Consider the following 22,524-nt stretch of genomic DNA (forward strand, 5'->3'; position numbering starts at 1 on the left):
TTTTCTGAAACAATGATGCTAGAAATGTTCTCTTATTCAGGTGGAAGGAGTGATTTTGCATTATAAATGGAAGGATGGCATGTATTTCAGAAGTTATATACTGGTGGATCTCTTCTCTCGTATAGAAATTATTTATCCAAAAGACACATTGCATACATAAGATTTTTATTTCCACCTCTCCTTCAGTGATATAATCTTATTCCAAAGAAAATCCAAAACAAGCACATACCTTTTATTATGACCACCATAACAGTGAAATAATTAATCAATTGGTGACATTGGTGTCATGGAATCTTTGCTTTCTATTCATCTATGTTTGTGTGATACAATGCATGAAATGATGGTACATATGGCATGCATGGACGAAGTATATTTGGTAGCAAATTCTCGTTGTGCATAAAAACCTCAATGCATATGTCCGAAGGCAACAACAACCATAACCAAATTATATAAATATAAAGGGGCAAATGAAAAATGGCAGTTAGAAAGTGCTCTAGATTCAAATTTTTTATCAAATACTCATATTTTGTGAGAAAAGATTTTTAGGATTTTTTTTTTGGTACAACGATGCCTCACACAGAACGTGTATAAGTGCAGTCAACAAAATCAGAAAAGAAGCTGGCAAATAGAAGAAGGAATAGACACTTAGTTCTTCGAAAGAAACTCTCCAGCATGATAAGTTGCAAAGGAGACAACTCTATCAACCGCATTGTCCATCTTTTGGTAGATTTTTGAGCTTTTCATAAAGTGCTTTCGACCTATCCTACAAGATAGAATTAAAATGAACCTAAGGAAAAACAAAAAAGACTTCGGCACATTGGTTGCCGCTTTTAAAGTACATACAATAATATGAAATAATGTAGCAGTTTCTCTCTAATAAAGCACCAGACGGCTAACGGAATCCAGGAAAGCTAGCATCCAATTCCGTTCTTCCCACCTCCATTTATAACAGTCTCCTCGCCGTGTCCTCCTGTTGGATTCCTTCCCTTCCCCTTTCGCCGAGAACGAAGGGAGATCGACGAAGAACAGAGAGGAAAAGAGGGAAAGAATCCCTAGGGTTTCTCTCTCGGGTTCCACGGCGTCCGATCGATGAAGATCACCTCGCTCCTCGTCCTGAAATGCTCCGGCGCCGGCGATTCCTCCTCCTCCGGGCCGGCGGAGGCAGTGGTCCTCGCCAACGCTTCCGACGTCAGCCACTTCGGCTATTTCCAGAGAACGGCGGCCAAGGAGTTCATCCTCTTCGTCGCCCGCACCGTCGCCAAGAGGACGCCGCCCGGCCAGCGCCAGTCCGTCCAGCACGAAGGTCCTTTCCCGATCTCTATGCCCTCTTTCGATCCAGTTCTTTAGATTCCAATTACTTGATTTGAGTAGTTGCCACGGAGATTTGGTCTACATGCTTTGTCGATGCCTTAATTTGCAAAATCTTGATGGGAATTGGAGAATCTTGGTTCTTTCACGGTAGAATTAACCAAAATTCTGTTTCTTTTTGAGAAGTTCTGAATGTTTCTCCTGCGATCGCATTGTACTGTATATCAATACTTTTGGGATTGAAGTGTTGGCTTTTCTTGGGGATGAAATATTTGGATGCCCTAAACTTGGAGTGTTTCCTGTATGGTTTCATGAGAGGAAATGTGGTAGTGGCGCTAATTGCTGACAAAGTGATGGAAAATAAGTTGAGATGGTGTGGGCATGTGTATCAGAGATCTGAGGGAATCTTGGTAAGGGATTTAACGGATGTTTCTTGATTCTAATGAAGGCAATCAGTTAGTGAGGATCTATTTAGCTGATCCTCGATGTTCAGGATTTGATTGGTCTTTTTGCTAATTTCCAGAGGAAAACTATGTTGGATTTTCAAAGAAAACTTAGCAAGATAACTTGTAAGAATTTCAAATCACTACCACTTTTTGATAACCATATTAACATGACTTCAGTGAAATAGAAATTTATCCACTAGCTATTGTTAGAAAATGTTGTGGGCTTTAGAACTTGGGCTCTAACAGCTGAATCCCTAAGAACATGCTTGTTCGGGAATCTGCATGTCTAGAACTTATGCCTGTTGACTATTCATAGAAGTTCTTTCTTATTTTGTCTATTACTTCTTCTATTCTGTTCTAAAATCACCGCCTGAGGTGTCTTTCCATTGTATATTGGTTTTCAGAGTGTTTTTACTGGTTTAATCATGGTGTGCGGCATGTGAGTCTCCATAAAAATTGGAGGGCTTCTATTTTAAGGCCATAGAAGGTTAATGCCTCTTGGCTTGGCTTGATGTACAATACAGATGCCTTCCATGGTTCTGATGCATGAGGAGAAACTTTCTCCTTTCCTTCAGTGGTCACTGATCATCTAACATATATGGACTAGTGATTTTGGTAGTTCAATTCCCTTTTTTACTTGATGTTTATACTATGAAGATAGAAATAAAAATGTAAAAAATGAAACAATATATGGTAGAGATCATATGGTTGCCTTGTTACATGCTCAATATAATGGATTCAAGGAACATTTAAACTTGACATGTGAATATGTGCAAGTGGTTGTTAAATGGTTCGATGCATAACTAGACTTCTATCCTAGTGACCTAAATTACAATAACTTCCTTTTAATTCTTTGTTATATTATTCATGGAATAATTCAACCAAGATTTTTGATTGTTGATTCTTTTTTTTTGTTCCCTGTAGAATACAAGGTGCACTCTTACAATAGAAATGGTCTTTGTGCATTGGCATTCATGGATGATCATTATCCTGTGCGAAGTGCATTTTCTCTCCTAAATACGGTAATGGAATTCTTTGATACCCTACTAATTCCCCATTGTAATGTTATTTGGAGAAAGTTGCAAAAGTCTTTGTCGTTAACTTGCACTAAGTTTACCTTGGAAACTTTTTCTGTTCATATGATATGACTGTTTATACACATTGCAGATCTTTTTGCTATCTGAATACTTGTATTTGTAGCTTTATATGTTCTATCTATAACTTTTTTTTCACGATTTTGAAGTTATCTTTTGTTCATAATAAAAAATATTGTACTATTATTTTTCTCAAGAGTACTCATGTGGCAAAGGGTATACAGTTTTATGCAATTTTAAAGGTTTATCCCAAGATTTGGAAGATAGCTTAACATATTCTTGTATGCTTTCATCTTTCTTAAGGGCCAGTACTTCAGTAAGGTTGATATTTGTAACATTAACAGCATGAAACTTTAAGAACAATTCAGTTAATTAGTATTATTGATGGTTAAAAAGGAGACAGAGAGTTGGAAAGGGAGCACGTTGCTATTAGTTGTTGTTTATGAGTAATATACTGTTAAATAATTGGAAAATATTTAGAAAAATATATTTCAGGGTAAAGGAGAATGGTGCAAAGTTATACACCATGCCTATTGATGATTTTTATATCATATTAGATGGTAGAAGGTGTACTTATACAGTGTTAAAGTATATCAAGCCTTATTGGTCCAAATGCCTTCAATTTTTTAATAAGAGAATGTTATCTCCTATTTTGCACAGCACACTATTTGTGGATAATGCTTCATGCTGATTTACCTCTCATGTCCGGAGAATTTAGCAATCAAGCTGAAACTAGAGATTCACTGCCTTGAGACATATGGCTAGAAAGTTATCACCATTGACGAAATGTAACATCCGGTTTGAGGTGGCAAATGTGACAATGTGTTATCCATCGCATACAAAGATAGCATTTTCATTTATATACTATTCCCTATTAGCTTGGTTTTCCGTAATTTCATTTTCCTCAAAATGGAATTTATTATTTTGCTTTCTCGTTTATTATTGCTGACATTACAAATACTAGAGCTTGGCAGTGTGATACATGTGGGAGAGACTACAAATGGGTGAGGTTCTTATTTAACTTGATAGTTTTGAGTATAAGCATAGATGGCGGTGATATAATATAATTACCTTAGCCCAAATATTTTGGGATGCACCACCCAAGATGTGAACCCAGAATCTTTAATGCTAAGCAAAGGGCTGAGAGCCCTGGGGCAAGCCCCAATCCATACCCAACTTTTGTGCTGTTATCTGCTTTTGCTGATTGTATCCAATAAATTTCTCAGACAATTATAAGCTTTGGGAATTCTGATTCCTCCATTGCAAGAAGAAAACATCTCATGATTTACCTCTCATAATTGCATTATCACTGACCTCCTGTCTATAATATTGTCTTATGCTATGGTATTTGAAGCAAAAGGATATTCGATATTTAATGGTTGCTGCTGGATGAAAAAAATCTGTTTTCTGTCATAAATTTTTGAAATTTGAACCAAATTATGTGAGATGATACCTGTTGGTTGTGAGTTTTAGGATCTAGTTATTTGGATTGGGGCATTATTTAATGTTTTGACACTAAAGTGACAGATCATGGCTACTTCTTTTTTGCAGTTGAGACAACCATCTAATAAAGTTAGACTTATTACTGTCTTTAGTTTCTTTTAGTTAATTTTCATAGTTATAAAATATTTGGAAATGCTTTGAAGGTACTAGATGAATATCAGAAGACTTTTGGGGATTCTTGGAGAGCAGTACAGGCTGATGCCACTCAACCATGGCCATATCTGAATGAAGCTTTGACGAAATTTCAGGTTTGTATTCTCCCATGTTTATTAAGCCCATAACCTTTGTGTCGGATGTGTCACCAGAAGTGGCAGCTTCAGATAGAATTCCATGAGCACCTCTCGAAGAAATGTTGTCACATATGCCTTAATTGAAATATAATATTTTTGTTTACTGTTCACATGTTTTATGTTTTGCTTATGGAAGAAAATTTAGGTGATAACTGTCAGAGATTTTGTGCATGCAACATGCGCGCGCACACACACATTATTTTGAAAACTCTATTAGAAGTATCCCAGACAATTTAGACATACTGATTGATTTCATGTTGGAATCTGAGCGTGTTTTCCACACCAATACATGATCTTTTGTTAACTATTACAGGAGTTCTACATTGATACCATCTGATTCCATGTTGCCTTAATTTGTCTTGAACTGGAACCACTACCATATTTGTTTGCTAATTTCATTTTTGTGGTTTTATCTTTTTCTTAGGATCCTGCAGAGGCTGACAAATTGCTGAAAATTCAGAGGGACTTGGATGAAACCAAAATTATTCTGGTAAGTAATGATTAAAGGACTGAGTGGGCTCACATTGATTTAGTTTACCTGCATCATGATTTGTACATTTTTACTTATTTTCTGCTTCTGTGACTGATCAAGGAATAGCTACTTGACAATTATTAGAACATGGAAGTTAGAAATGAACAGAGAACCTGAGACATGATGTCTATATATTCAGGTCTGCTGTTATATATGATTCAGATCTGCTGATAGAACACTTAAAATATACATGCTTTAGCAGTTACTAGATAACATATACTATATAAAAGAACACAACAGCAGGACAGACATTGCTGACTAGAAAAAGGGGGGAATCATAGAAGGAGCTATCTGGAGCTTAAACTATAATTCACAGGTTTGAAGTTCTATGATAAAATATAATCATTCATAGTTTGCACTTTTCGTCCCTACTCGATGTTCACTATTCAAATTGGAGCAATGTTTTGAGAGGTCATTTTTGCTGTATTCAAATCATAGGCCTTATTCTTGGTGCCTTTACTATGATCGACTTCAAAGTGACTTGTATGAAATCCAAATTATTGCGGAATGTATTGATTAGTGCAGTGCATTAACTCATGCTATCTTGGACTTCAAAGGAACCTGGATGACTGTTGATAAGTTGTACAAAAAAAATGCTAATTAAAAACCAAATGCAAATCTTCTGAATGTTAAATCTATGAAATGCAAATATTTTATGAGTAAAATATTTCTACAAACTATGTGCTGGCAAGAGTGAGTTTTTCTAGGACTCTCAAGATTATGTGGGTGCATGTGTATGTTGACGCTTTGTCTTGCACGCTGTACCCCATCTTTTTGTGCCAAAGGAAATTATGGCATACTAATGTGCACTCTCCAAGGTTATGGACAAATTGTAAGGTGTTTCTGGCACAATTCATTTGGTATTTGGAAACAAAATGCAATTTGATCTGCTTCTGATGATGAAAAGGATGGATATAGCGGCAAGAGATAGGCTGTGTTTGGAAGTGGAATAAGAGGGAGTAAAAGCCATTTAACCCAGTTATTCAACCCTTTTCAGCTAAACACTCACTGGAACACTTGTGGATTATATCACTGTTCAGAAGGGCAAAATGGGTATTTCTGAAAAGTTGATGACTTCCCCCCTTCCAAACCCGTTTACCCCGTGTAACCCAAGAAAATGGAGTAATTAATTCCGGAGTGATGAGGAGTAGGAATAAGTTAACTTATTTGCTTCGTGTTAACTTATTCCACTTCTAAATGCAGCCATAGTGCACATGGAGTTGTATTCCATTTGGCTTCCTTCTTAAAGAATGACTAAGCAGGAACTTAGGGGATTTTCCTAAATTTCTATGCCTCCTCCATGGGAGTTTCTCCGTGATTTTATTTGTTCATTTCCGTACTTTGTGGTATTGGAAACTCTTGATAAGTTGCTGTACATATTTGTAGTCATCCCTAACTTATTTCATCCATCTGACCTTATATTGTTCCATTGAACTGCTTTTAATTGATACGGACCTTAACTTTTTGGAAAGTGAAACAGGCAATGATACCATTGGACTAGGGTTCGGTGAACTTTTTTGAGTTAGATACTTCAAAATTTTTATCATATTTCATTTACTTCCAAACAAATGATCAATCAAAACCTGGAATTTTTCTTGAATGCTAGCTAAGAGAGTTGATAGGAAGCTCACCTCTTGGATCTTCAAACTCATTTTATATTCAAGATAGTATGTTGCATGAACAAATTCATCTTTTTACCAGGGATATGTTCCAATGAACAATCCTCTCCTTTGAGATTGGTTGCGTAAGTTTTGGGGAAGCATTAAGGGGTTTCTTGAACTGACTTAACCTGCTTCTTCTGTAATGTTGCTATACTTGTGCATTGTTATAATTAGCCATCCTTCTGCCCCATGTTTAATGGGAGTTGTAAACTTAAAGCTGTGGTAGTGCATTGCCTTAATTCTGACGATTGGAAATATTTCAAATCCAAGTTTTTTGAAAGCTTGAGATTTCAACTCAGTGGCAAACTACTGCTGATATAAATCCAGATTTCATTTATCTTGGTCGAGAAGAAGGTTAAAAGAATTTTTAACTATTTTATAATTAAATTTAGTTGTTTTAGATTTTCTGATTTCTCATTCTAAAAGTAATGAATTGACGAAGATACCAGAATAATGGACAATCAAACATAGCTATTTTATAAATTGATATCATTTTCCATAATATAATATTAACTTGGGCATGTGTGATGCATGTTTAAAAAAGAGGAAAGATTAGAGAGAATATTGGGGGATGTATGCTTGGTGGATGGGAGAAAGCACTCGTCAATCATTTAAATTGGAACTTAACTGAGCGATCTCTAGAATTGGAGGGATAATAGCTTTTGTAGTTTGCAAACAGAAAGAAAGAAATAAAACAATTTGTTTTTGATATTTACTAAAAATGCCATAGATGGTATGATTTTGAGATAATGTTTTTCTAGGCAAAACTAAGTCCATTTCGCTCTGTAAATTCACAAGAGAATCTATTGGGCCTGTTCCTTATTGTATAATATAGTATAGATATTGTCTAAGAACTAGTAAATAAAAATATAGAAAGGCGGGAGATGTTGTTTGTGCTGCTATTTTAAATGATATCTAGTTGATGTGTTCAATAGATAATTCAGGTAGTTGGATAGCTGAATGGTTCTTAGAAATGGATATCAGATACCTGATCAATTCTTCTGGGTTTGATACTGCTAATAAACAATTCTGAAGGATTTAGGTGTATGCACATTTGGTGAGAGGGAAATTTTGCTGCTCATTGGATAATTGGCCAAGAGGCCATTTTGTGGGACAAATCTAGGGTCTAAGACACCAGGTGAACTAGATCAGCTAGTTAATCAGGATATAGAATGGGGTAGGCCTACTAGAAATTGATGTATCCATCCCATTGGCTTAATGATCTATTTTATTAGAAGTAAGCAAGGACACATTATATAATATACAAATGAGACATTTTAATACCTAATAAAATATATTTAATTCCGTTAATATTTTTTTGAAATGAAATAATATTTCACATTTTTTTTTCAAATATCATTAGATAAAACTTCATCACCGATATTATTTTATAAATAAAATGTCAAGTATATTTTGTATTATGTATAACACTAATTATGAAGCTATGTTTAAATTTATTGTAATAATCTATTGATATTGACATTAGACTAATACTAGCATAACTCTACCTTAGCAATATTATGTCTTCATATTCATTCAATTTATTTCAGCTTATGATGTTTCCTAACAGTTTCAATTTCTATAAGCACAAGAGCATGAATGGATAAACCAAAATCATGGGAGATCAGTTTATATTACCAAATAAAATGGTGACTGATATCAATTTTGGCTAAGATGAAACTTATTACTGACTCACTCAAGTGGTAAGAAAAAGTTTATGATAAATTTCCCACCAAAAGATTTTACCTGTCATCTTAGAAAATATGTTCACAACTATTTGGTGATTAGGGGTGTGAGATTGATTATTAGAAGAGAAGAATTTGTTCGTGAGAACATTCTGTGTCCACCCTGTGGGTGACGATTGTTGATGCTTGATATTTAAGGAAACAGAAGAGACGTGTTGTGCCCATAGGGTTCAAGTTTTCAATGTGCTTGTATTGTTTATCAAGATTCTCATGCTCAATTTGGAAATTGAGGCCTTAAGCTTGGAAGTAATTTTGTACTTCATAACAGGAAGTGGAGACAACATGCTAATCTAATTTTAAGTGTTTCTGGAGTTCCCTTTTTATGATTTTGGCATTTGTGTTCAGTTTGCAAGACTAACAAAGCCATTCTCTATACCATAAGGTTTGGGGGAACCTCTTTGCAGTAATGTGTATTACATGCAATCGTTCTACTTCATTCATAATACCTGTAGTTTTCTTCTTGTTATTTGGATATTCTGTTAGAACAGAACCTCATTAATCAAATCTATTCTACTATATAGTGCAAGCTCCGCTAAACCTATCGTGAGGCACTTCCTGTTGCATGTGTTTCTCACTCTCGGTCACAATGATTCTAGAAGCCCTGCACCTCCATGTTTCCTACGCCACGTGCATTGCACATGCCACACTCTAGTAAAGAGACAAGACGTCATGGGATCAGTTATTTATGAATATGGATATGAACACTGCAAGTCTTATGGTTATCCACATCAATAAGAATAAATTGAAACAAAAACGAGAGATTTTAAAGAGTACCTTTGTAGGCCTTTTGTGTATAAAATGAACATTAAAGCTCCAGGGTAGTTTCATCAGAATTCACTGGCATGATTTTTTTATTTGGCATTAATTTTTGCTAATTGGTGTCCTTACACATGCTTGTTGAAATTGATGCAGCATAAGACCATTGATAGTGTGCTTGCTCGAGGGGAGAGATTGGATAGCTTAGTTGAGAAGAGTTCAGATCTTAGTGCAGCCTCGCAGGTAAGCAGACAATGCATTTAAGTGTTCTTAGCTCGTTAAAACTCATGCTGAAAAATGGTTCCTATCATCTGCACACTGCCACACTGGTAACTCAACTCACACAAGAACACATGCCCCATCCTATTGTGTTGGAGGCATGAACGCACATATGAACAGGGGTGTTCAATATTATTTGATTTCCATGTGTATAGTTAAATACAATTATCTGCAGTTTTATCAAGTGCACATCGCAAATTAAATGCCTGCCCTTCATTTGTTTTCTTTCGTTTTGGCATTACATGTACAATTGATAATTATAAATGTGTTTTACTCATTTGTATCATATTAAGAATATGAACATTGGTGCAAGATATTATTGTTCTAAGCGAGCTGATTAAACGATATTAGTATGATGTCTGAAAATACACTTATGTTTGACATCCAAGCAAATGAAAAACTGCCTTGCGCCCTTCCTCATCTAGAGTTTCCAACATGTACATACTTGCATGCACTGATTATTTTTGGTGTTTCTTCTAAACAGATGTTCTACAAGCAGGCCAAGAAGACCAACCAATGTTGTACCATTCTATAAAATAGTGGAAAATCAGGAACCCTTGTGAGATTTCTGAAATCTGATCCATGGTGTAGACCGCATAATGATGAAAAATCTGATGTACTCATTGTAATCGTCTGTTGGATTCTCTGTGCGTGCTGAATTTCCAGCCTTCTATGTGTCATGATTTTTTTTTTCCCAAAGAAAATAGTAGATTATTGGAAGATTATTGGTGGCGCACAGCCTCCACAACTACTTTATGTCAATGAATCTGTCTTGCGTCCAGTGCACGGTGACGAATTATATATTGTTATTATATAGTTTTGTATCTTGCTCCCTTTGATGAGAATTGGATGTGATGTTATTCCTTTTGTAGTTGTTCATGGATCTGTTCTTGCCGATGTGTGAACCTACATTTGGATGTTCTCCCATGTGGTTTGGTGGTTCATGCAATTTGTACCGTCTCCGTTGGTGCATTTTAGTTCTTAATAAAGTGAACAACCCACTTGCAGTTAATTAGACATAGCTTGGTCTAAAAGCAAAAATTAAAAGCAGAAACGGACTAGAAGTCTTTAATCTGAAAATTGGGTCCTAATGCATAGCTTAAGACACCCATGCTCAGCAACTGATTCAGTTCGACCATACTCTAATCTCCTTGGGTTTCTAATGCTTTGTCGCGTCTTTATGGCAGCGCGCCAGAATTCACGTGAAATCAGAACAGCCTTGGTCTTCAAGAACATGATTATTTCTTCTTGTAAGATAAGTATGGCTACATTGGCTTGCATGGAAGAAATATCTAACGGTTTTTCACCAAAAAAAAAGAAAAAAGAAATATCTAACGGTAGTTTCCATTTGGTCATACCTTCTGTAGCTACTTTTTGCAAGTCTAATAGCGGTCATCAGATTAGGATAGTTTTTGATATATATATATATTAGTCCCTGATAATAATTCTTTGTTCTTATTACTTTCTGATTTTGCTAGACTAGTCATCAGATGAGATTATGACGTAATACAAGCTCAGGAGGTAGAAAGAATAGAATGCTTTGATACCAAATTGATGCAATATTCTGTATTCTTAAATCTTGATAATACAAACTATAATTTAAACTAACACTATAATAAATTTATATAAACAATCTAAAATATTAATAAGAATCCGCATAGAAATAAAATAGTGGAGTTCTCATAAAATTTTAGTTCTAAAATTTATATAAAAATAAAATCTTTTAATTTTTAAATAAAATAATTTTTTTTAATTTCTATATTTTTGTTTAATAGAAGTACTAGACACTTCTAGCTAGTTTTTAAAAGAATTTCAAATTTTGAAAATTTGATATTATGTTGAGGTGTGGCTTAAGGAAAGAGGATCTAATGATCATATTTGAAGAAGCGTAATGAAAATACTAAGGAAGGCCTTAGGAGGAAAGTTTCTGGTGCATGATCAGAGAGAGAGAGAGAGAGAGAGAGAGAGAGAGAGAGAGAGAGAGAGAGAGAGAGAGAGAGAGAGAGAGTAATAAAAATATTAATAATAGAGAAGTTATGAAGAAATATTCTGGTGCATAATCAGTGAGAGAGGATGTGAAAAAGAGGTTAATTAGGGAAAAGTAAATATAGGGACCAGCAATGTTATTAGAGGAGACATTTTTAGGAGTTGAGAGAGAGAGAGAGAGAGAGAGAGAAAAGAGAGACTCATGTAGATTTTGTGCTAAGTAATTAGGTCCAGCAAAAAAGTGACGTGGGTGAAAACACACCATAGGGCCTGAATTTTTTTTTATGTTTTATTTTTTGATATTATAGTCGAATTGGCAAATCTCCTTGGACATTACAATTACTTATGCTCACAATTATGCAAGTATTAGTCAATGCCTACGGAAAAAAAAATCAAGCATTTAGCAAATTTATTTAGAGTACCCCGTTTGACAAATCATAAAAATATTGTTACACTACTTATAATTTATATTAAAAAATAATTCTTATATAATATAATAAAATGCAACTTAATCAAAACCAACCAACAGGGCATGTGTCTACGACTAGTATTTTTAATTTTTTAAAGCTCAACAATCTATTAATTCCATCTCTAAGTCAATTGCAATCATCGCTTAAATGCATGCTTATCATTCCAACCCTGTAAGAAACAACCCATGTTGATGTACATCCCTTAGTATTGCTGCTCGAAGCAACACGTCGGATCCGCGGCCAAGAAACTGGCAGTCGAATCGGATGCCGCCCGCACTTCCCGTAAAAGCTGACGAGGAGCTGATGCTTCACCGCACTGCAACTCATACAAACTTCTATATACCCAATAGCCTTTCACCGTCCACCATCCATGTTGATATCAGCGTTGCAATATATATAAATGTATTATTTTTTTATTTATTTATTTATTTTGGCTAAAATGGATGATTCATATAATTTTAGTTAAAAAACATCCAAAAAAATCGAAAAAAAACATATTCCGGAGTGCCCTAAGAAGCTTCCTCTTTCCGACCCATAAGGCATCTCCCCATTCAGTTTCCGACTTGTTGGCCTGAAAAACTATGCCACCATTGATCATGACCCAAATATCTTGAAGCAAGAAGTGACACCCATACACACTGTTAGTGCCTCCCTAGATCCAATCGATAACCGTAGCTAAATCACCCCAAGCATAACTACTCTGGTCCGCAGCACATGCCGAATATGGCTCAACCCAGCCCATGCCACCCTTAGCTTAGCCTCCGATGCCAAAGTGTCAAAGATCTTACAATCACTAGTAATAATAACTCCAGAGTTTAGACCTTCAATGATAAAGCTCGTACCTTCCCTCGTAGATGAACCAGAGTTACCAGACTTCAAGTGAATAGTAGGAAACCTCAGATCACGCGGCCGCACAAAATTCTCTATGCGCACTTGCAAAGACTCGCTAACAAAAAAATATTTAGTTATTTTTCAAGATAGCCCGTCGACTCCTTCGACATCCCGTCCTCCGTTTAAGAGGCTACCATCAGAAGACAAAATAACCATAACCTCCGAGCCAGCGTCACACGCGGAGAACTTGGAGAAAGAGCCAGCGTAATCCTCACCGTAGCCATGAGGCCGGGCTCACGGCGGACCGGCCACGTGTCGTCGACTCCGCGGATAGTTGCTCTTATTTATATATTCTCGCCGTCTTTCTCCTTCCTGGTACAGCTCTTCTTTCGAGCGAGCGAGAGCGAGTGAGAGAGAGAGAGAGAGAGGAGCGATCGGTGAATCATGGATCACGCGGCGGATGCGCATCGGACGGATCTGATGACGATAACGCGGCACGTGCTGAACGAGCAGACGAAGCACCCGGAGTCGCGGGGGGACTTCACCATCCTCCTCAGCCACATCGTCCTCGGCTGCAAGTTCGTCTGCACCTCCGTCAACAAGGTCGCTTCTTTGCTTCCTCCTTCTTATGTTTCTCTGATTCTTCCTGGATGTTCGAAATTTTTTTGACAAGAGACATTTGGAATCCTTTTTTTTTTTTTTGTTTCGTAATTTTATGGTGATTGTACGTGTGCTTGATGGAAAGAGACGTTTTCGGGAAGACTTCTATAGGAATTTCCACTTTGTTTTTTTTTTCTTTCTTCTATTTCTTTCTTGGATTCTTTTTATGTAGGTAGAGGAAATATTAATTTCCGAAAGGAATAGCATGCAAGAGACTTATCCTTGACATCTGCCGTAACTTGTTCTCCGGTGGCTGCTCCTTCGTTCCTTCTTCAACAAGGCGTCTCTGTTCTTCTTTCCTGTTCTCGGCGATGTGAATTTCATCAACAAAGTTAAATTGTAGGACTGCTATTTATTTTTACGGTTGATTTCTGTAATAAAAATTGCATCTTGTTTCGGGAGATCGAATGGGGTGAGCAGGTTAAAATGAAGCAGCTATGAAAGAAGTGGATTTCTAAGCAAATAGGTTGCAGAAGACTTGAATGACTTTTGAATCGAAATTATTTCTGGTTTTAATTTGTGGCTAGATTTGATTGTCTCCAGGATCTTTGTAGTTGGTGATGCCATTTCCTTCTGTCATCAGTTATTTTATCTTGTATTTTTTATCATTCACTTCGACAGGCTGGCCTCGCTAAGCTCCTTGGACTTGCTGGAGAGAAGAATGTCCAGGCAAGCTCTTGCTGAATTTGAGCTCAATACGTCGAGTTTACAGTTCAAAACAAGAATATATATAAAAGAAAATAAGGAAGAAAATTTTCAATGGACATCCTAATTCATGCAGTTTTTTTTTTCTTTGGAACAAAGGATATTATGATGACATGCATATATTGAATTCAGGGTGAAGACCAAAAGAAGCTGGATGTGCTTTCAAATGAAGTCTTTGTCAAAGCTTTGATAAGTAGTGGACAAACAGTGAGTCTTAAAAGATTTGGGTCCTTTTTTTTTTTTTTTTTGCGTTATGAGCCTTTGAAATGCTGGCTTGCAATGCATAATTTATGATTTTGAAATCTCCTTTGCAGTGTATTCTTGTTTCAGAAGAGGATGAGGAGGCAATATTTGTGGATCCAGCACTGCGTGGAAAGTGTGTGCTGATTGCCTCTGCTCTTGAGTGCTCTCTATTGGATTATCTGGACTCTTGCTAATATACGGTTTTTGGATTATCCTCGATACTGCAGATATTGTGTTGTCTTTGATCCACTGGATGGTTCCTCTAACATAGACTGTGGTGTTTCCATTGGAACGGTATGACTAGTTGATTTGTTTGTTATGAATTTATGATCATGTCACCAAAGTCATAAAATTTACGCTTGGTTCGTATAACAGCTAATTGGCTTTATTCTATGTTAATGACATTATGAATTGTGGCTTTATAATGATATGAAGATTAATTCTCTCATTTTGTGGGCTCATCAAAGCAATCCATTTGTATGAAGAAAATAACTACTGAAAGTAGGAAGGAATTATTGAAAATCCTGAATTGATTGAGCATGGAAGGTCTTTCCCCAGCCCTAAAACTTGCAATATTGCTGACTAACCTTTATACCAACAGAAAATATCATAATTGGTTCTCATTTAACCTTTCAGTTTTTATCCAGCTCTGAAAACTATTTAATATTTTCTTATTAATTTATTGCTACTGCTGCTTTTGTCTGCAGATTTTTGGGATTTACATGGTAAAGGATAAGAATGAAGTGACTATAAATGATGTTTTGCAATCAGGGAAGAATATGCTGGCAGCTGGTTATTGCATGTACGGAAGTTCCTGCACGGTAAACTGATCCTCGCATTTCTTCTGAATCTTTCTTTTTTTCTTGGAATAATTTAGCACCTCCATGATATCTGTAACATTCTTAAACATGGATTTTGATTATTTTTCTACTTCAGAGCTAGTTTCTTGAGAGGAAAATGACTAGTTCAGCTTGTGCTTGGCCATTCTTTTGTGTATATGTTCACTAATCACTAGTCTTAGTCATCCTCTTTGATGCTGTTTGCCCTGCTTCCAATATCTTAATGACCTCCAAGTTTTTACACTGCAGCTTGTATTGAGCACTGGAAGTGGCGTCAATGGTTTCACACTAGATCCATCTCTTGGAGAGTTCATACTGACTCATCCAAACATAAAGGTATGAGTTGTTAGATACTCTATCTATCAAGTGATACTATGATTCTTACTTAGATCTTGCTTTCATAACTGCCACCTCATTGGCCAAGCTATTTGTTCATTCGTTTACTGTAAACCTATGGCGACATTTTATCTGGGTAATGCTTTTAGCAATTCATGATCTAGTGTATGCATGCTATGTGAATTGTGCTACCACGTAGAGCATGGCTATATTAGTTCTAAGCAAGCATCTTTTTTTTCTGCCATGATATATCATCATAGTCATGTGATCATGTCGTATCTCTTTGTTAATGTAGATACCAAAGAAAGGCAAAATATATTCAGTGAATGAAGGAAATGCCAAAAACTGGGATGGACCTACAGCAAAGTATGCATGATTCAACCTGTTAAATTTAATTCATTAAATATTTGGTGCTGAATTTCGTATCGTTCATTAATTTATAGGTTTGTGGAGAAATGCAAATTTCCTGAGGATGGTTGCTCACCAAAATCTCTGAGATATATTGGAAGGTATCTGGATGATTTGCAATACTTAATATTTGTAACTGGAGTTACCCTTATTTTGATTAGAGCTACTTCATTTTCTATGCATTCCCTTGATAATGGAATAAAATACTTAGTGTTATTGTACTACAATAGACATCAGAAAATCAAGTTCTAATGAAAATTCTAGAATTTCTCTTTATATAGAGTTGCATTGCTTTAAGTTTTCCATATTTGATTTGGTAACTCTTAACAACTGTTTTGACCTGAGCACTAGCTCAGTGGTGTTATCCCTCAAGATTTCGCCCCAAAATACAGGTAGGAATTCCCCCAAGTGAAAACCCTGGTTTCAAGTCTAGGACCAGCCCAGGTACTTATATATGGGATGGATTCCCTCCTAGCCTCAGAGAGAGAGCTTGTTTGCTTAGTTGGTTGGCACCCCTCTCCTTAAGGCTTACCATTGGAAGAGGCCCATGGTTCAAATTCTGAAGGTGGCATACTGCCATTGTATTGCTAAAAGAAAAGGATATGGAAAAGGAAAAGAAAATAAGATCTGGTACCTATTAATTTTGTGATAGGTAGTTATCAGTTTACAATATTTAAAATACCAATAATTTGGTTTGATCTATTAGCAGACTTTTCTTTAAATTTCTTATAGATGGGTTTAAGAGCACGGTTTGATCTCAATTATATTGCAGAAATATGATATCTGATATGCACCTAGCAAATTGACCGTTTTATGTATTTTTTTTATATATGCCCTAAATTGGAATCAGATATTTTAATACCTACTTATTTCTCACTAAAAAGAAAAGCTGCTTTCCCATCTTTTTCATTTCATGAATGGTTCCTCAATGGTCTACAGCATGGTTGCTGATATCCATCGTACTCTTCTCTATGGAGGCATCTTTTTGTATCCTGCAGATAAGAAGAGTCCAGATGGAAAGCTACGGTATGTTTGTAGGCTAGAATTCTTCCATATCCATTCATGGCTAGTGGTTATGCATCACACCCATCTGCAGAAATAATTATATCAGTTTCCAAAGATATGTCGCTGATTGTTGTGTTTTATATAACAGTGTTCTCTATGAAGTGTTCCCCATGTCATTTTTGATGGAGCAAGCTGGTGGTCAAGCTTTTACAGGGAAGCAGCGGGTATGAAGAATTTGCTTCTTCACTGTTTTATTTTGATATGTAACATATGCCCTGTTATTAACTGAATCATTCTACACTTAATAAATATGACTTATTTTGTTCTTCAAAAGTACTGTTTCTCAAATTCATCTTCTCAGTCATTTCCAGCATCTTAAGACCAGACAATTTTAAAAACAAAAAATGCAAGCAAGAGATGGAGAGACATCACTTTTAAGTTCTAATAACTTTTAAAATAAAAAACAAAAGACCTATTATTTTTTGACCCATATAAGGATTGATATGGACTGTCTCCAGTGATCAAATAATGCTTAGTTTTGGGTTTGCCATAATGTTTTGCATTTCATGAATGTTAGAGTAGTTGTGGATTTCATGTCAATATTAATTCACATTTTTCCAGTTGGACAATGCCCTCAGTTTGCTCATTGTATTGGTACCTTGTCAGGCTAGGACAAGTTTTATTGCCATTTGTTACAATTGTAGTTCTTATTCAGCTTAGTGCAGATGCGTTGACATTTTTGCCATACCAAAATCATGTTTCATTCTAATTTGCAGTAATCCACATGTTCCCTTTTGTAAATAAGAAATCTAGCTTTTTGGGTTGAAAATAAATTGAGATAGTTGTGGAGAGCAAGCAGTAACAAAACATGCAAGCAAGAGATGGAGAGACATCACTTTTAAGTTCTAACAACTTTTTTTAAAAAAAACGAGAAGTGCTTTTATTTTTGACCAATATAAGGATTTGTATGGTCTGTTTCCACTGAGCAAATAATGCTTAGTTTTGGGTCTGCATAATGTTTAGCATTTCATTAATGTTAGAGTAGTTGTTGATTTCATGTCAATATTGATGCACATTTTCGTGTCGGATAATGCCCTCATTTTGCTCATTGTATTGGTATCTTGTCAGGCTAGGACAAGTTTTATTGCTGTTCGTTACATTTGTAGTTCCTATTCAGCTTGGTGCAGATCATCAGCTAAGTCCTGGTCAGCTAATTTCACATCATGATTTGTGCAGGCCCTTGACTTGGTTCCTACTAATATTCATCAGAGGTCTCCAATATTTCTCGGCAGCTATGATGATGTTGAGGAACTTAAAGCACTCTATGCTGCTGAAGAGAGGAATGCCTGATCTAGAGATGCTTCCTTGCTTGCATCTCAAATTCCGTCAATCTTCTGTTTTGTTATCATAACCAACTCTCATGTCCATCATAAGGCAAGGCGTGATACTTTTCTAAGGCCTTTTATGACAATCCTAATAATTTAATCAATTCAGTGATAACTTTTGTTTCTTCTTTCTTTCAAACCTGCATTTGTTTATCTGACCCAGTTAATTATACTCTATACGTACCACAACCTGTCCATTTTGCAGCAAGGGTTTCATCCTCCTATGCTTAATCTCCTCAAAATCCTGAAAATTGCTAGCTACTCACAATTCTCATGCCTTGCTAATTTAACAAACCTATTAAGCTTGAAATAGGGAGTGTACAATCAGATGTCAACTTGCTATGAACATTCATTCTTTACAGTTGTCTAACATTATGTCAGAATCTTCTAACCTCCAGAATTTTAGACATGGCCACGAATAGGTCGGATGATGATGAAATAGTTGTGATGATGATAATGACAAATACTCCCTCCTATGATTCTTGTTTCGATGAAAATCCCTATTCTGAACCATAACCTCTTGTTTATCTGTGCATTCTATTTGGGCTGAGATGGAAAGGATCATCTCTCTGTCTACTACTGTACTGGTTTTACCTGTTGGCACCACTCTGGAAAACAAAACTCAGCTGCTTATCATTCCAAGCTACTTCAGCAAGCTCCACTGCACAATCAGACAAGGTAGCACTCCCAAGATATAGCTTGCCACTGCATTAGCCTCTCTAAACACATTGGCGACTCGGAAGTTGCTGATTGTCAAATCCCAAACATCATTCAAGAAGAGATGGTAGAAAATATCAGAAGGCATCTCTTTTACGCGCACATCTAATTACACTTGAAGAATCACCCACCAACCATATATTAGCAGTTATGGCCAGCCAAAGAAGCAATGAGCACTAGAAACTGAAACTGAGATAAGATGAATAGTTGTTGCTGCTAGCATCTGCCGGCGATTGTCTTGCAGTACAAAACTGGCAGCTGTTCTCTCTCAATCGAACTTCAGCAACCTATCTATGTCAATCTTTGTCACCCAGGTTGGACCGTCTCTGGCTGGTGTTGTTGTTTGGTTTCCTACCTATTTCTTTTCTTCTCCACTTATTGCACCTTCTTAGTGAGATGCTGGTGACATCAGTTATCATTTCTCAAAGAAGAACAAGAACAAGAAGATCATACCTTGCCACTGTCTTTAGACACTCATCAAAACCAAGAGGAGTATTGTGACTTATCCTACTGATACTCTCTAAAAGAATTCTCAGTCATATTCCAAAATGTGCTTTGATAGTTTAATTTGTAATGATGCTAGCATATCCTTTCTCAAAAAGGGACTTGCACCATTTCGCTAATTAAAAAAAAAAAAAGTTTTGGCAAAATATGTTCTCCCACAGAAAGTGGTTTAAAATTGCTTAAGACCAATCTTCATATCCATTGCCATACATTAATCCTACCCAAAAAGCTCTGGGGCAAGCACCAAAACAAATAAAACATGATGTAGCATATAAAAAATATTTTAAAAAATACGAAGAAGAAAAAGAAGGAGAGATTAATCAGCACTGCATCTTTGAATTGAAAAAAGAAAAAACATAATATGATCTATAAGCATGTAATTTTTGAATAACTCAAGAATAATTTAATATCCATCATGCCTCGCTTTTTTGGCAGGAATATCCATCAGGCCTTGCAATTTGTTTTCTTTTGATGAATACTTGCTAGCATATTAATGCATAACAATGACATTTAACAAATGGGCAATGTTCAGTACTGCTTTTATCAGAATCTTATAGACTTGTAGTTGGAAGCAACTTACATGGAGTACTGGATGGCATCTCGAGCCATATCTGTAGGCAAGAACTCATTGACAGCAACTTCCTTGTTCTCATTTTTCTTATCCGAATAATTTATCAAGGAATTCAGATTTATAACCGATGCAATATTTGTTTTATGGATTAAGCTCTGTAAATGTGTATCATGACAGGATACAATCTTCAAAGAAACACCAGATCTCAGCGAGACAATGAGGATCATCAATGCAGGCTGCAATAATTTTATCATCATTCTCTCCCTGTTTCCACAACCAATAGGCATGTCACTTTGATTACAGTTGGAAAATCTCCAACTTCTCTATACCCAGATTAGTACCTGATCAATCATAGGCATAAGCCCAATGGTTCTGACTCTAAGGAAGAAGCAAGAAAGAACCGGTTCCTGTTTGAAGAATTGGTTTCAAAAATAGTTAATAGCAATCATCAATACACTTATATAGTAACCAGTGGAATGCAATTACCTATGATCAGTGGTTTATAAGAATCTACCAAGACAAGGAAACAAATAGCGTATAAGATAAGAAGAAACATTTTGTCCTACAGAAAAATCAAAACTGGTAAATTAAGAATGGATAGCATCAGCAATTAACTTCCTAGCACTCCATAAAGAAGGTGGTTTTGAGTGGTAGGGGATTTCAGGCACCTATCAGAGAGCTTTGCAAAATGGTGGTTACTCTCCTCTATTTAGATGCAGTCCTGGGTCTGAATCCTATTGAGGAGATCCAAGACCTCTGGAGTATTCAGATCAAGTTCTGATAGGAAAACTTGTGACATGAAAAATTTGTGACATGATGATGAAAGATTGGAGCATCATGAAGCTTTTGGGTTTAGCACTTGCTGTTTTTAGGACCTTGTGCTCGAGGTAGTTTAATGAACCTTGTATCCATCCTCTAATGATTACTAAAGAAAAGAAAAGAAGGAAAAGAAAAAAGAAAAAAAAATCAAGTCACCTGCTTGAGGACTAAAACATCCATTGGGTCATTATCTTCACAGGGTGTGCACAGAATGAAACCATAATTATGAGGATATACTGCCGAAGAATAGAGGACTCGATCAACCTGGGATCATGTCCAACACCAGTATATTATCAACAAAAAGACATGCATGAAGGAAAATAAATAGATTGAAGCATCATAATCTCCTTGAAAACAGGATTGTTGATTAGAGACACCCCAACAATTTGAATAAATTTAACCTTCAGTAAGATCCCTTGTTTTAAAATTGATTTAGATGCTAGTATGGTCCTTCATATCTTGAGATAATTAACATGCACAAACCTTGAACAGACCTGTTTTCTTGTCAGGTTCATATTTGACTTTACTTCCTTTTGTTATCTCCACAACCTGTATTAGATTTGTAGAAGAAAATAAGCAGCAGCCCCTGTCAGCAAAGGTAAACCAACAAAGTAAAACAAACTCATCTCTATCTTGAACAAATGTTCATGTAACAATTCACTATTTATGGTTGTGTAATATTTTGGTCAGATCTCTTTCATGGTTGACTCCCTTACACTCTTCTTAATCCCCCACCCCCCCAGCCCGGCACGGCGGTGGTTATTTTACCAACTGGCTGCCTACATGACATAATTCCCACCTCCATCTGGTCATGGTGCCATCCAAAGAGCATAGATGATGCAAATTTAACAATTAAAACGGGGTCTCAAACATGAAAGACTATGACAACCAAAAAAAAATGAAGAGTATAAGGAATGCCAATTAAAATGAGGCACCATGGCCAAGAATAAACCAAAGCAACCATTTTCATAATCAAATCTATTGCTTGTGCGTGTGATTGTTTCAGAGAGACAGAGAGTGGGGGACAAGGATCATGAAAATTACTCGAGTTGGTCTTGAGAGTACTGCATTACTGCTACATGCCTTTGAGATTGTTGGAGACCAAAATTAAGCAGGCGACTCTTCACCACGGGTGGTTACACCCGTGGAAAGTCACCCCCATCAAGATGACTCTTCACCATTGTGAAATTTTGTTCATGCTCTCGTGATTACCAGAATTTACAAAATTCAAGGGACACTTGTCAATGTGGGCCTTAGCTAAACGGGATCCAATATTCTTCCTTTCGAACCATATTGATGCCACTTGTTAATGTGGGCTACAACTTGAAGGATCCAACAAGAAGTATCTGCGAACTTTTATCTTTGCCCAAAGGAGCTTCCCGAATCCCCAAACTTCTTGTCGATTACAGAGCAAAGACTAATCATTGATAG

The 22,524-nt window shown here is 36.3% G+C and overlaps 2 protein-coding genes across 2 annotated transcripts; both read left to right on the forward strand.

The window, feature by feature from the left end:
* Nucleotides 1-871: 871 nt before the first annotated feature.
* On the forward strand, nt 872-10,459 carry LOC103704351 (VAMP-like protein YKT61). Its single transcript, XM_008787602.3, has 6 exons — nt 872-1,303; nt 2,679-2,776; nt 4,495-4,599; nt 5,066-5,131; nt 9,492-9,578; nt 10,099-10,459. Exons 1-6 carry the CDS (start codon nt 1,090-1,092, stop codon nt 10,147-10,149), a joined length of 621 nt encoding a protein of 206 aa, XP_008785824.1. The 5' UTR covers nt 872-1,089; the 3' UTR covers nt 10,150-10,459.
* Nucleotides 10,460-13,107: 2,648 nt separating this feature from the next.
* LOC103704352 (fructose-1,6-bisphosphatase, cytosolic-like) lies at nt 13,108-18,621 on the forward strand. Its single transcript, XM_008787603.3, has 12 exons — nt 13,108-13,504; nt 14,183-14,230; nt 14,399-14,473; nt 14,581-14,642; nt 14,737-14,803; nt 15,217-15,330; nt 15,598-15,684; nt 15,980-16,050; nt 16,128-16,193; nt 17,032-17,118; nt 17,246-17,321; nt 18,334-18,621. Exons 1-12 carry the CDS (start codon nt 13,346-13,348, stop codon nt 18,445-18,447), a joined length of 1,026 nt encoding a protein of 341 aa, XP_008785825.1. The 5' UTR covers nt 13,108-13,345; the 3' UTR covers nt 18,448-18,621.
* The last annotated feature ends 3,903 nt before the right edge of the window (nt 18,622-22,524 follow it).

This window comes from Phoenix dactylifera, chromosome 1, assembly GCF_009389715.1.
Source record: "Phoenix dactylifera cultivar Barhee BC4 chromosome 1, palm_55x_up_171113_PBpolish2nd_filt_p, whole genome shotgun sequence".
In the NCBI taxonomy this organism is placed as follows: domain Eukaryota; kingdom Viridiplantae; phylum Streptophyta; class Magnoliopsida; order Arecales; family Arecaceae; genus Phoenix; species Phoenix dactylifera.

Coding starts and splice junctions, on each gene's coding strand:
- LOC103704351 (XM_008787602.3), top strand. CDS start 1,090: ATGAAGATCACCTCGCTCCTCGTCCTGAAATGCTCCGGCGCCGGCGAT. Junction 1,304..2,678: donor CCAGTCCGTCCAGCACGAAG/GTCCTTTCCCGA, acceptor TGTTCCCTGTAG/AATACAAGGTGCACTCTTAC. Junction 9,579..10,098: donor ATCTTAGTGCAGCCTCGCAG/GTAAGCAGACAA, acceptor TCTTCTAAACAG/ATGTTCTACAAGCAGGCCAA.
- LOC103704352 (XM_008787603.3), top strand. CDS start 13,346: ATGGATCACGCGGCGGATGCGCATCGGACGGATCTGATGACGATAACG. Junction 14,474..14,580: donor TGATAAGTAGTGGACAAACA/GTGAGTCTTAAA, acceptor TCTCCTTTGCAG/TGTATTCTTGTTTCAGAAGA. Junction 14,643..14,736: donor GATCCAGCACTGCGTGGAAA/GTGTGTGCTGAT, acceptor TCGATACTGCAG/ATATTGTGTTGTCTTTGATC.